We start from the raw sequence: 13,702 nt of genomic DNA, 5'->3' as shown, positions 1-13,702 counted from the left end.
TCACATCATTTATTTACCTAGTCCCCTTTCTCTTTAGAGCCCAAATATTGATTTGATTCTCAGTATCCTAGCCTGAAGCTGACCAAAGAAATTGCTTTCTATATTGACACAGGTACAAGTCTCTGTGAAATAAGCTGTCCAAAATCATCAGAGAGATCTTTTTTCCCTATAGCTGTCACTCATTTCCCAATTCATCTGATACAGAACAACCACTCCCTCTGTAAAGAGTCCCTCCTTCACTCCTACATGGGCAATGAGAATGAATGGTGACTATGCAGAGTGCTCTGTGCCCATTTTTACACACTGGACATGCCACCTAAGGAAACACCTGTTACATGATTGAGAAGTTTAATCCCACTCCTCAGATCCTTCATATTCCTGTGAGCTCTCCTGAATGGACCAATACTAAAGGGCTTTGTGCCTACAACTCACATTTACTCTGCTTTTGCTTACAACTGTTGTTACTACTGGCAACAAGCCATTTTTGGTTGTTCTCACAACATGAAGCTTTATGAAAGGAGCCATTAACTGTACATTATGATTCATCCTGGCTACATTCAAGTCAGCTACACCATAGCTGAAGTGGAAGAGCCATGACCAAATAAACCTACAGAACCAGCTGTAACACACAGTCTATCCTGCAGGTAGAGCACTAGTTTCTGCGTGAAAGGACATCATCAGAGCAGCTAGACATGCTGTCCCTTCAGCCACATTGCTGACAGCACCCTTCCGGAGAGACAATATCTCACAGTTATCAAATCTTGCCTGAGACACTGTAAAGCCCACATCAGAGAACATCCCAGCCCTGATCCTTTCCTGCCACACCTCACCTACGTACATGCAAAATATCTGCATGTGATTGAGTTTTAAAAAGAAATCCATGGAGGATGAGGATCAGAGGGGATGGAGAGTAAGAACTAGAAGTACCAACGTTAACTCAATAAACCCATGTGTCTAGGGTTAGGTGCACAAGAGGAGATGCACGCCAGTTTCAGTGAGGAAGTCAGATGGGCAATGATGCTGGCAGTCGGGATGCTGTCCTCTGGGTAATTTGATTTTGCCTTGTCTCCAAAATCCAGAGAATCCTAATCCACTTTTCTTTGCCAGATTCAATTACCAGGTGATGTAGAGCAGGATACAAAATGGCGCCACCCTCCCTTCATTTCCTTACTTAATTTCAAAATCATGCTGTCCAGCTTGCATCGGTGGGGAGTGCACTTACTGAATGTTTGATGCTTTAACAATTTCATTGACAAACACCACTCTTCCACATGAGGTACAGAGCACATTTCTAGGATTTAACTAGTATTTGACTCAAAATATTGTCATAAAACCATCACTAAATATTTTTTTCCTGCCCTAAAGCACTAAACTTCAGCTACACAAGCCGCTCTAATGTGCTCCTCTGTCCATGTCCTGTCCTTAAAGCCAACGAAGTCTGAGACACTGTAATCAAGGCAATATACCAAGTGTCAGGCATGCTTTGACCATTCCCCTCTCTAGGCTACCTAATTATAAGACCAGACATTAGCACACTCTGTTATTAATTCAACTCTGTTATTAATTGGTGAGGAGGCTGGGGCCAGCTTGGAGCCAGGCAGGAGCATTTTCTGACTTTCACTCTCTCTCCTATTATTTAGATTTAGAGGGGTTTCTTCCACTCCCAGATTATTTAGGGTCTGCAGCCCTTTTAAAAATGGGTTCTGGAAAGAAAATGAGAAAGAAACCTAAAAGGAAATATGAATCAGAAGTGGCAATCTCTTGCCCAGCTCCTCTAGGTCCTGGAGTGTAAATCCAGTGTAAAGGACTTGGAAGGCTTTGGTGTGCTTTCCTTCCCAGGATATTTGCATTGCAAACAGAAGACAAACTACTATGACAAAGAAGTAAGTGAAGCTCTAAGTAGAAATTTCTGCCTTAGCCCTGCGCTTTTGAAGAGGGAGCTAAATCTCCTTGCAAAACCAGTCACAAGCACAGCAGGTCAACACTGGGGCTCATAGGGACAAAGGATAAGGCATATCAGCCAAAGCCATATGGGGGGAAGCTGCAGACAAGAGGACATCCAGAAGTCTCCTTTAAGAAGTCCTGGGTACTTAGCCTTGTTTTAAGATCCAAAGGGGTGGAGGGGAATGTTTCTGTGGAGTTGCTTTCCCTCCTCATCCTCAGGGAATAATATAGTGAGAAACACACGCCCCACAAATTCTGTGTAGTTCCACTGCCCTCTCCGCCCTTTCTGGGCAGGTCATCAACTGGGTTAGTCTGTTGCTCCTGGTGCTGCATGCGTGGGTCTTCGGGAAGTCGGACCTGGAAAACAGCTCCCTCCCTGCAGCACCACAGCGCTGTGCTGTGGGGCGGCTGCTCTGAGAGAGAGGTCTCCAGTCACACCTGATCAGTAGCAACGATCAGGGCCTTTATGAAAGGATGAACTGTGTGTGTGTGTGTGTGTGTGTGTGTGTGTGTGTGTGCGCGCGCATGTGTGTGTAGGGGTAGCAGCAAAAGTAATAAATATACATTAGATGCTGAATAAAAGGATTTCCCTAGCTTAAAGAGCAAAACTGTAACATTTCAGGGAATATTCCCTCCTTGCACTTTTAGGGAAAAATCAAAATGAAAAAAATTTGAAATGCTTTAAATATTCAAATTTGAAAAGTTCCACAGTCTTGACATCTGTGACTCAATGGTACTGACAGTTATATATATGCTTGCTGCTCTTCCAGAGATGAACAAAAGCCACACATTTGAGCTAGTTTTGTGTCACTGCCTATGTGGTCCCCATCAGCTATCTACTATAGTTGTATATAAGTATCTCACATAGGCTAGGGCCTAAAAATAAATGCTGGGCCCTCAGAGACCTCTAAGCTGCTTACTCTGGTCCACTCACCTGCCCTGAGATCCATTCTCTGCCCTGCCCCAGGAGGCCCCCCCAAGGACCCAAGGACGACACCACCTTCTTTCCCTTGCTAGTGCCTGGATGGGGTGATCTGATGGGAGGCAGGGGGTCAGAGGATCTTCAGGGGGAGGAAAGACTGGGGTGCTGGTTCTGCGCTCCCTTCCTGCGCTTTTCCCTCAGCACCACTTCCCGATCCTGCTAGTGGACTAGAGCTTACAGGCTCCAGCCGCCATTTCCTTCTGACCCTGCAAGTCTAGGGGTGATGACACTGCCTGGTCTTGCCAATCGCTGGGCCTCACATCCCCTGCTGGCTGCCTGAGACCTAGCTCCACCACCATGAAAAGTCACTTCATCAACAGGAGCCTGCTTACTGCCTGGACCCAACTGATAAGCCCTTGGCACTCAGTTCACCTCCAAACAGGGTGGCCAATGACCTTCTCCAAACTTGTTCAGGGTAGAACTGATGACTGTGGAAAAGATAAACCCAGTGGCAGGAGAGTGCTGAGGTTCCCCCGCTGAAATCTCCAGCAAAGAGGGTTGCCTTTACAGAAGGCAATGTGGCTGTGACTTTTGTCACCTTGGGGATCCCTAGACCTGATTTTACTTTTCTATTCCTGAACATCAAGTGTGTGACTGACAACTTTTTTGATACTATTTAGGGTTTTAGGGAAGTTTTTTTCCCCCTTTCTATTAATTTTCTTCAGTGGTGGATCCTTGTTCTCCATTTTTTTTCTTTTTTTTTTGGGGGGGGTATTTTTCCAAAGTGAGGAGCAGGGGGCGGCAGACAAACAGACTCCCACAGGTGCCTGACCAGGATCCACCCGGCATGCCCACCAGGGGGCAATGCTCTGCCCCTCTGTGGTGTCACTCTATTGCATCCAGAGCCATTCTAGCGCCTGAGGCAGAGGCCACAGAGCCATCCTCCAGTGGAGCCCTGGCTGTGGGAGGGAAAGAGAGAGATAGAGAGGAAGAAGAGGGGGAAGGGTGGAGAAACAGATGGGCGCTTCTCCTGTGTACTCTGGCCGGGAATCAAACCCAGGACTTCCACATGCTGGGCCAACACTATAATACCACTCAGCCAACCAGCCAGGGCCCATGTTTTCCCTTTAACTTCCATGCTCATGCTGCTGGGCAGGGTCCCCCTTTAACCCCCAGCTAACAATGGCATGCTCACATCCCAGGGCAGGATTCCCTTTTAACCCCCAGCTAATGGTAGCACACTCATGTCGGAGGGCAGGGTCCTCCTTTAACCCCCAGCTAACAATGGCACACTCACACTGTTGGCAGAATCTTCTCTCTGGCATCCTCTCTATCCTATCAAGACACATCATAGTCTCTCTGAGGTTTCAGTCCCACACTGGCCACATATCCTAGCGTCACTTCTCAGAAGCCCATCTAGTCCCATCTCCGGATGGTAATTTATCACCGAGGCACTGGTCTGAATGTGTGTGTGTCATTTGTTTTGTGATAGCAACATCACCAATGCACAAGCCAGATTTGCTATTTCCCTGCCCTCACACCTGGGGATCTTGTGTGCTACTGGAGAACAGGTCACATTTCCAGGGGAGTCAGTCTTCCCACCAGACTCAAGAATCAGCACAACAGACACAACTTCTTAATAGTGGAACAAAAAAAAAAGGGTTAAAATATGATGCCTCCCTTCTCCCTTTAAGGAGGGAACACTGATAACTCTAAAAGGACAGATTACAATGCAAGAATGACAACTGGCCCAATTATTATTTGGGAACAAAGATAACAACTCTACTTATTCTGACTTCATTTATACAAGTCCGAGAAATGCCTATGTCTCCCCAACTAATTGTCTCCTATATGGTGTAAAAGTCTCAAAGTCACAGCTCAACACAAAGTTTTCAGACCCAAGGTCCGTATTCTTTTCTTCCTCTTCTCAGTTCCACCTGACCCGGCCTCACCCGTACCCTCCCTCATCTTTCATCGTGTGCAATGTTTTAACACTCTATTTCCTCTGGACTCATGTAGCAAAAGACTCAATTCACCATTCCCAATGGCCACAGACTCCAGCATCTCTACCAGTCACAACGCTGAGAATGAGAAGTACACATATACACCCAGCTGTGTAAGCCCACTTCTGAGGCCTCTGTTGTGGTTGCTTCCATCTGTTTCCAGCTTACCAAGATTTTCCAAGAAGGTCAAGTTATGGGTAGAGAGAGCCCACTGGATCTCTTTGGACTTGGATGCTATGGGATTTGCTCTGGAGGACAATCCTTATTACTAAGGAAATGCTGTAAAACCACATGGCTGGAGCTTCCTAGACTGGAAGGTTAATTATGCTTCAGATGCCTTCTGGCAATTTCCACCTCTGAAAATTCAGGACCAGCCTATGATGGTGAAATCTGCAGTCATGCAACCACAATGCTAGTGAAGAAGTTTTCAGGGGAATTCAAAAGTTCAGACTTATGATCCCTCCTTTTAGAATGGGGTCACACTCAAACAAACTTCGGTCATCTTTTGCTATACATTATCAATAAACTCTAGGAGGTGTTAATGAGTAATAGGTGGTTTCATCCTCTCCATTTATAATTATTAATCAAATCCTTGGCCTTTGCTAAAAGGATTTAAAATAAGAATATATTTCTTTATGAATCAGTAAAAATGACTTATGTCTGTGATTAATTTCACTCCAGGACCCACAAGGCTTTATGATCTTGAAATTTGGTCCCAAACCAATGTTTTCACACTGGTTGAGACCTGCTAGTGACTCATGAAATTGATCAGGGGGGCATGACAAAAATGAAATAAAAACATCTCAGAATACATCACACATGGTAAGGTGAAGTATCATTTTAAGAAATTAATATACAAAACCTTCCATTGCTGGGGGCCATGCAAAGAATGGAAAGAGCTCTGAAGATAAGCTGTCAAGTATGAGCCCCTCCCATTCATTATCGATAGACAGCTGTCCTGACAATGGGGGCTTTGGACACCTTATGTGGGGACAGGGTGGTAAAGTGACAGCTTTAGCCCCTGACCAAGAAGGGGACAGCTGTAGAACCATTGATAACATTACAGAAACTAAATGTCTCCTTTTACTCTGGTTCACTCTCAAGTTCCCATCATCTCTTTCTCCTTTCCTTCTTGACAAAGATTTTGAAACAATAATCTTCTTTTCCTATATTTGCTTTTATGACTTCTACTCACATCTCCACCCACTGTAAACTGGCTTCTGTTCCCCTACTTCCACTGAAATTATTCTGGCTGAGACCAATAGTGATCTTCCAGACATCATTCTGAGTGACTTTTCAAGACTCCTGAGTGTTCACCTTAATAACAGTAGGAGTAGTAATGGATAGTATTGAATTCTATAGAGTGCATTTCCTGTGGGGCACTTGGTGCTGCACGCTGTCCTAGGTATAGTGCATGTGTTGTCGCACAATCATTTTGTAGGAGGTACTTTGATTTCTCTATTTTAAAGATAAGAAAACAAGGCTTAGAGCCCCCTTTCACCACTCTTATTCAACATAGTTCTGGAAGTTCTAGCCACAGCAATCAGATAAGAAAAAGAAATAAAAGTCATCCAAATTGGAAAAGAAGAAGTAAAACTATTATTATTGGCAGATGATATGATATTGTCTATAGAAAACTCTAAAGTCTCAAAAAACTACTGGACCTGATAAATGAATTCAGCAAGGTGACAGGATATTAAATTAATACTCAGAAATCAGAGGCATTTTTATACACTAACAATGAACTGTCAGAAAGAGAAATTAAGGAAGCAATCCACTTCACCATTGCAACCAAAAAAATAAAGTACCTAGGAATAAATTTAACCAGGGAGATTAAAGACTTGTACTCAGAAAATTATAAAGCATTGATAAAAGAAATCAGGGAAGATACAAGCAAGTGGAAGCATATACCATGCTTATGGTTAGGAAGAATAAACATCATTAAAATGTCTATATTACCCAAAGCAATATCGATTAAAATACCAATGACTTACTTCAAAGATATAGAACACATATTCCAAAAACTTATATGGAGCCAAAAAAGAACACGAGTAGCTTCAGAAATCTTGAAAAGGAAGAATAATGTGGGAGGTATCACACTTTTGGATATCAAGTTATACTACAAGGTCATTGTACTAAAAACAGCCTGGTACTGGCATAAGAACAGGCATATAGATCAATGGAACAGAACTGAGAACCCAGAATAAACCCACACTTTTATGGACAACTGATATTTGACAAAAGAGGTAAGAGCATACATTGGAGTAAAGACAGCCTCTTCAACAAATGGTGTTGGGAAAATTGGACAGGTACCTGCAAAAAAATGAAACTAGACCACCAACTTACACCATTCACAAAAATAAACTCAAAATGGATAAAAGACTTAAATGTAAACCGTAAAACCATAAGCATCTTAGAAGAAAACATAGGCAGTAAGCTCTCTGACATCTCTCGCAGCAATATATTTGCCGATTTATCTCCATGGGCAAGTGAAATAAAAGACAGGATAAACAAATGGGACTATATCAAACTAAAAAGCTTTTGTACAGCTAAAGACAATAAGAACAGAATAAAAAGACAAACTACACAATGGGAGAATATATTTGACAATACGTCTGATAAGGGGTTAATAACCAAAATTTATAAAAAACTTGTAAAAATACCAGGAAGACAAACAATCCAATCAAAAAATGGGCGAAAGAAATGAATAGACACTTCTCCAAAGAGGACATACAGATGGCCAATAGGCATATGAAAGAATGCTCAACATCACTAATCATTAGAGAAATGCAAATTAAAACCACAATGAGATATCACCTCACACCAGCCAGAATGGCGCTCATCAACAAAACAACACAGAATAAGTGCTGGCAAGAATGTGGAGAAAAGGGAACCCTCCTGCACTGCTGGTGGGAATGCAGACTGGTGCAGCCACTGTGGAAAACAGTATGGAGATTCTTCAAAAAATTAAAAATCGAACTGCCTTTTGACCCTGCTATTCCACTTTTAGGAATATACCCCAAGAACACCATAGCACTGTTTGAAAAGAAGAAATGCACCCCCATGTTTATGGCAGCATTACTCACAATAGCGATGATCTGGAAATGGCCCAAGTATCCGTCAGTGGACGAGTGGATTAAAAAACTTTAGTACATATATACTATGGAATACTACTCAGCCATAAGAAATGATGACATCGGATCATTTACAACAACATGGATGGACATTGATAACATTATACTGAGAGAAATAAGTAAATCAGAAAAAACTAAGAACTATATGATTTCATACGTAAGTGGGACATAAAAATGAGACTCAGAGACATGGACAAGAGTGTGGAGATCATGGGGTGGGGGGGAGGGGAGGGAGGGGATTGGGTGAGGGGAGAGATACAAAGAAAACCAGTTAGAAGGTGACGGAAGACAATTGGACTTTGGGTGATGGGAATGCAGCATAATCAAATGTCAAAATAACCTAGAGATGTTTTCTCTGAACATATGTACCCTGATTTATCAATGTCACCCCATTAAAATTAATAAAAAAAATTAAAAGAAAAAAAAGTTATATAGATAATAGAGAGCTCCCTGGGAGGAACTCCCAAAAAGTGGTTTGATGTGATACAGATTAGCACATTAGAAGACACAGGCTAGAAAGGGTACTATAGCCAAGAGGCCCTGAGCTGCAGTTAGCTGCCTGGACTCTAACATTGAATGTGGACTGTCTCCACACCGCTCTTATCAAGACAGCCAAGAGGAGCACGCAGATGGGGCCCTATTAAGCTGTTCCCAGGCATGCCACAAGATTTGTAAGTAATAAACTGCCTGTGTGATTCTTGCAACTAAAAAAAAAAAAAAAGATAAGAAAACAAGGCTTAGAGGGCCAGGCTAAGGTCACACAGCTACAGAGTGGCAGTGCTGAGACCTGCGTTCAGGTCTGTCTTACACCGAATGCAGGCTGTGACATCTCAGCTCTCTACTCTGGGATGCTGGCTCCTTAACTTTTTTGCTCCTGTTATGTCACTGTTGGCTCTTCTCAGCACCTCTGGTGACCCCCAGATATACCTCCTTGATCTACGTTTCTCCTCTCAGCTCCAGTATGTGCTGTCCCCTGGCCCTTTTTACCTGGATGCCCCATGGACATGTAAAAATCAAGAGGACTTAAAGTGACTTGCCTGTCTCTGAAAATATATTCTTCCACTTGTCATGCCTCTTCCTCTTAAGTGCCTACAAAGTGCTCATGGCACTGGGAGTAGCTAGAACACAATGGACAAAGTCCCTCCTTTATTCCATTGGGGGAGACAGATCATAAAAAACTGCAGGGGTGGGCAGAAGTAGGCTTACAGTTGTTCACATGGAAAAAGACATGCAGGTTATGGTTATTACAATAGCTTAATAGCTTTATTAACTCTGTTTTGCACACTCACACTTGAAAACCTACTTTTGCCAAACCTTTATACACATAGTGTCAGGTAGTAAAATGTGCTTTGAAGAAAAAAAAAAATGTGTTAAGGGGTTAGAGAATGACAAGGTGTTTAGATGGGCTGTTCAAGGAATACTGTGTCCCTGAGAAGCAGAGGCGGTGGTATGGAAGTGGTGCACAGTACCTGTCTCCCCAGTTGTCCAAGATAGAAATCTTTGTGCATTCTTAACTTTGCCCCCTGGCTCACCCCACACATGCACTTTCCACCAACTCAGGTCTGTTACCTATTTCCTCCATACTGTTTTGGCATGGCTCAAGGACTCAACGCCTCTCAGTGGAATGCTGTGCCTGGTTTTGGTCTTTCTCCTCTACACTGGGCCCCACCTTACTGCCAAAATAACCTTCCCAAGACACAAATTTGTTAACATCTTCTACTTGCTGAAAACCCTTCCCTGGGAATTCATTTCCTACAGGCATGAGTCTCTGGTCTTAGGAGAGAATTCCAAGTTCCTGTATTCCAGCACCGTCTTCCTGTTCCTGCCTTGTCTCCTGTTATGCCCTTGGGGAACATGCCATGCTATTCTCACCTCCCTGACTTTTCACAGACTGTTTCTTTCACTCAGAGCCTTTCTCAGACCCCAACCCTTATATTAATACACATTCTTCCAGACAAAACTTAATTATCCTCTCCAGGAAACTTTTGCCAGTCTTCTTGATTCTTGGGTGCCCACAGGACATCCACGTGAGGCGGGCCCGCAGACAGCCATGCATCTGGAGGCATCAGATGGTGCCTGACAAGTAAACACTAAACAACTATTTGGGGAAGTCAATTAAAAACAAACAAACAAATACATATCTAGCAACAATTGAATAAAAAACAAAATAAATGAATAAGCAAAACAGAAACAGACTCATAGATATAGAAAACATTTTGACAGTGCCAGATTGGAGGGGTGTTGGAGGAATAGCTGAAGAAGGTGAAGGGATTAAGAAGTACAAATTGGTTGTTACAGAATAGTCATGGGGATGGGTGTAAAGTACAGCATAGGGAAAATAGTCAACAATATTCTAATATGGTGTCACATGGGTACGAGATTTATCTAATCACTGAGGTGTACACCTGAAACTAATATAATAATATGTCAACTGTAATTAAAAATAGAAATGATTTAAAATGGGGAAAATAAACAAACTATATATAAAACATATATTTATAAAATATACATAAAACCAATAAGTAAAACAAAATAAAAATAATAAATAAATAAACATATGATAAAAGGTTTGCATTCCAAACAAAAGAAATAGCTTTTGACATTGAAAGCAAAAATAAAATGAAATAAAAACAAACAAACACAGGAATTGAGATCAGTATAAACAGAATTTAAAACCAGGCAAAAGCCCTGGCCAGTGGCTCAGAGGATAGAGCATTGGCCTGACGTATGGACATCCCAAGTTCAATTCCCAGTCAGGGCACACAGGAGAAGCAACCATCTGCTTCTCCCCTTCCCTTTTCCCCTTCTCTCTCTCTTCCCCTCTCACAGCATATGGCTCAATTGGGTTCAAGTGTGGCCCCTGGGGATGAGGATAGCTCCATTGGAGCATATCAGCTTCAGGTACTAAAAATAGCTCAGTACTTGAGCATTGGTCCCAGATGGGGTTGCCAAGTGGATCACGGTCAGGGTGTATTTGGGAGTCTGCCTCACTAACTCCCCTCTTCTCACCCTAAAAAACAAACAAACAAACAAACAAACAACTCAGGCAAAACCAGTATTACTTAGCAAAGATTGAAATCACAGATGATGAATCTCAAAGGGAAGATCTTATGGTATATATTTTAAACTGTCATATGGTAAAAATTAAATAGAACTCAGTAAGATTTTGGATGAACTATTCCAGGTCTACACACAGCCAACTGCAGTCAGAAAGGGGGGGGTTATACTGGCAACAAATATTTAGAACCCCTAAAAGTTCATGTCCTTTGATCTAAGGATTCTACCCCTAAAAAATTATCCTAACAAAGTAGTTTAATTATATGCACCATAGAAATCATTAAAACAGAATGTGAAGTAGAAGAAAACTGTAGAATAAGCTAAATTTTAGTCCAACATTCAGTGGAGAGTTAAATATGTCAGGTTATGTACACACACTATAAAATGTTATGTAACCACCAAAAACCCAGCAATCTTGTGATTCAGTAAAAACACAGAGAAAGTATACAAGATAATCCTAAATTAAAAACCAAAATATGAAATTATTATGGACCCTATGACTGTATTATGTCTAAAATATATTCAAAGAAGAAAAAAAACTTATTACAAATAATAAGGCAATCATATAATAAATCATTCTTTTTGCATAATATTTGTTTTACTACTAATAATTGCTAACATTTATAGGGGGTTTTCAATATTAAGTTCTTTAAGTGCTTATTTTATTTTCATAAAAACCATCTGAGGCAGATACTATTAATATTCCTATTTTACAAGTAAAAAACCCCCCAAAACTAAAGTTTAGAGAGATAGAGTAACTGGTCAAAGTCACAAAGCAATTAGTGACACATCTGAGGTTGGACCTTGCTCTCGCTTATCTTAAAGTCCAGGCTTTTAATCATGACATTATACTTCTATTTACTGTAGTTTAATTTTGTAGTTAAAAGACGCATTATTTTAAAAATAAGGCCATAGGGAAATAAAATTGCATTTCCTTTATGTTAAAAGAAGCCCTTGGACCCTACCTGGCTTGGCACTGACCCTTTTAGTATTCAGTGTGGTGGGAATGGGAGAGAGAAGGCAGACCAGCACAGGGATAGCAGTACTCTGGACAGGAGATGGGAAGGAAACACAGATGCTGCCAGTGTGCTCACCTCTCCCGGTGCCCTATTCACAGGCACATCCTTCTTGGTGGCCTCTTGGAGCCCTATTGCCTGCTGGATGTACATTTTCCCAGCTAAGATTTCATTTTCCAACAGCGACAGCTCTTTCAACGAAATAGGCCAATGCAGCCGTTCTAGTGCCTCATTTAAAGCTGTCTTGTGTTCCAAGTACTGCATTGGTCTGCTTGCATCTAGCCTAAGAAAGAAAAAAAGAGAAGAGACAAAAGAATAAAGAGAGTGACTACAGTAGAAAAAAATATGGAAAGATGATATTTTTAGTAAACCCTTCCCTGAGAAACATCTGTCAAAGCAGATGTCAGGTATCAGTTGACAGAATCTCAGCCATGCCCTCTGGCCCACAGGAATTTGAACTTTGATAGTTTATACAAGTTAAAAGTCACTGTCTCAGTAAAGTAAGGCAGGCACTTTCCCCCATGACCTAATTTGATTACCTGACTTTAAAGAAGTGTGGTACACGTGACTTTTTTTCAACAATTTCTTTTTAGTATATTTAGAACCCATTTCTTTCTCCCTAGATCTAACATTTGGCAGAACCAAAAATGTATTTTAAAGAGATTTCACACAACTATCCCTTAACAGTGACTCTGGAAAATAAAGGAAAGCAAAACTAAACAAAAGCCAAATATTTGCCTCAGTGCAGTAATCTACTAGCTCATTTTAGCTATTTTGATCTCCTCTTCTCCTAGTAAGCCTACATAAGCCTAAATTTTCTGGCTTCGTTGTTTGGGTACACAAAGAACAGAAGCTAAATTTCCTATGAGCTGATGAACTGTGAGACTCCAGGGGAAGCCAGTATGGTGTGATGACCCAGGTCCTGGATTCTATTTCCAGTCAGACACTCCTGGAAGGAGACAGGAGGGGGGTAAGGTAGAGAGAGAGAGAGAGAGAGAGCTCATTTCATAATTATCATTCTTACTGCTGAAAATGTCACTCTCTTTAGATGTAGGGTATGGAAGAATACGATGTAAACTAAGCACAATCACAGGACTCAAATACAAACAAACTTATCTCCAGAAAACACCAAAATATTTTATTAAAAAGTGAAATTGGAGTGACAACAGCAAGATGGTAGACTAAGAAACTCCAGGCCTCATAAACAAAATACAGAATAAAAATTACAAGATCATACCAAAAGATGTGGAAAAAGAATTTGATAAAATCCAGCACTCATTTATGATATATATAAAAAAAACTCTTAGCAAAGTGGGAATACAAGGATCAGACCTCAACATAATAAAGGCCACATTTGACAAGCCTGCAGCCAACATAATTTTCAGTGGGCAAAAACTATAGGCGTTTTACTTAAGATCAGGAACAAGACAGGGATGTCTACTTTCACTGCTCTTATTTGATGCAGAACTCGAAGTCCTAGCCACAAAAGCCAGACAAGAAGAAATAAAATGCATCCAAATGAGAAAGAAGGAAGTAAAACTATAATTCACAGATGACAATAAAGAGTACATAGAAAACCCTAAATACTTCACCAAAAAACTATTAGATCTAATAAATGAATTCAGA

General features: G+C 41.3%; 1 protein-coding gene across 1 annotated transcript in view; it reads right to left on the bottom strand.

Annotated features, from left to right (window-relative positions):
• The window catches only part of VWA3B (von Willebrand factor A domain containing 3B), a 271,732-nt gene that overhangs the window by 19,246 nt on the left and 238,784 nt on the right, over nucleotides 1-13,702 (bottom strand). Inside the window, 1 exon segment of the mRNA XM_066267787.1 lies at nucleotides 12,155-12,359. Within this exon segment, the coding sequence (XP_066123884.1) occupies nucleotides 12,155-12,359 (205 nt within the window).

Source organism: Saccopteryx bilineata, chromosome 3, assembly GCF_036850765.1.
Source record: "Saccopteryx bilineata isolate mSacBil1 chromosome 3, mSacBil1_pri_phased_curated, whole genome shotgun sequence".
Classification (NCBI taxonomy): Eukaryota; Metazoa; Chordata; class Mammalia; order Chiroptera; family Emballonuridae; genus Saccopteryx; species Saccopteryx bilineata.
This window is presented reverse-complemented; position numbering and strand designations above follow the sequence as displayed.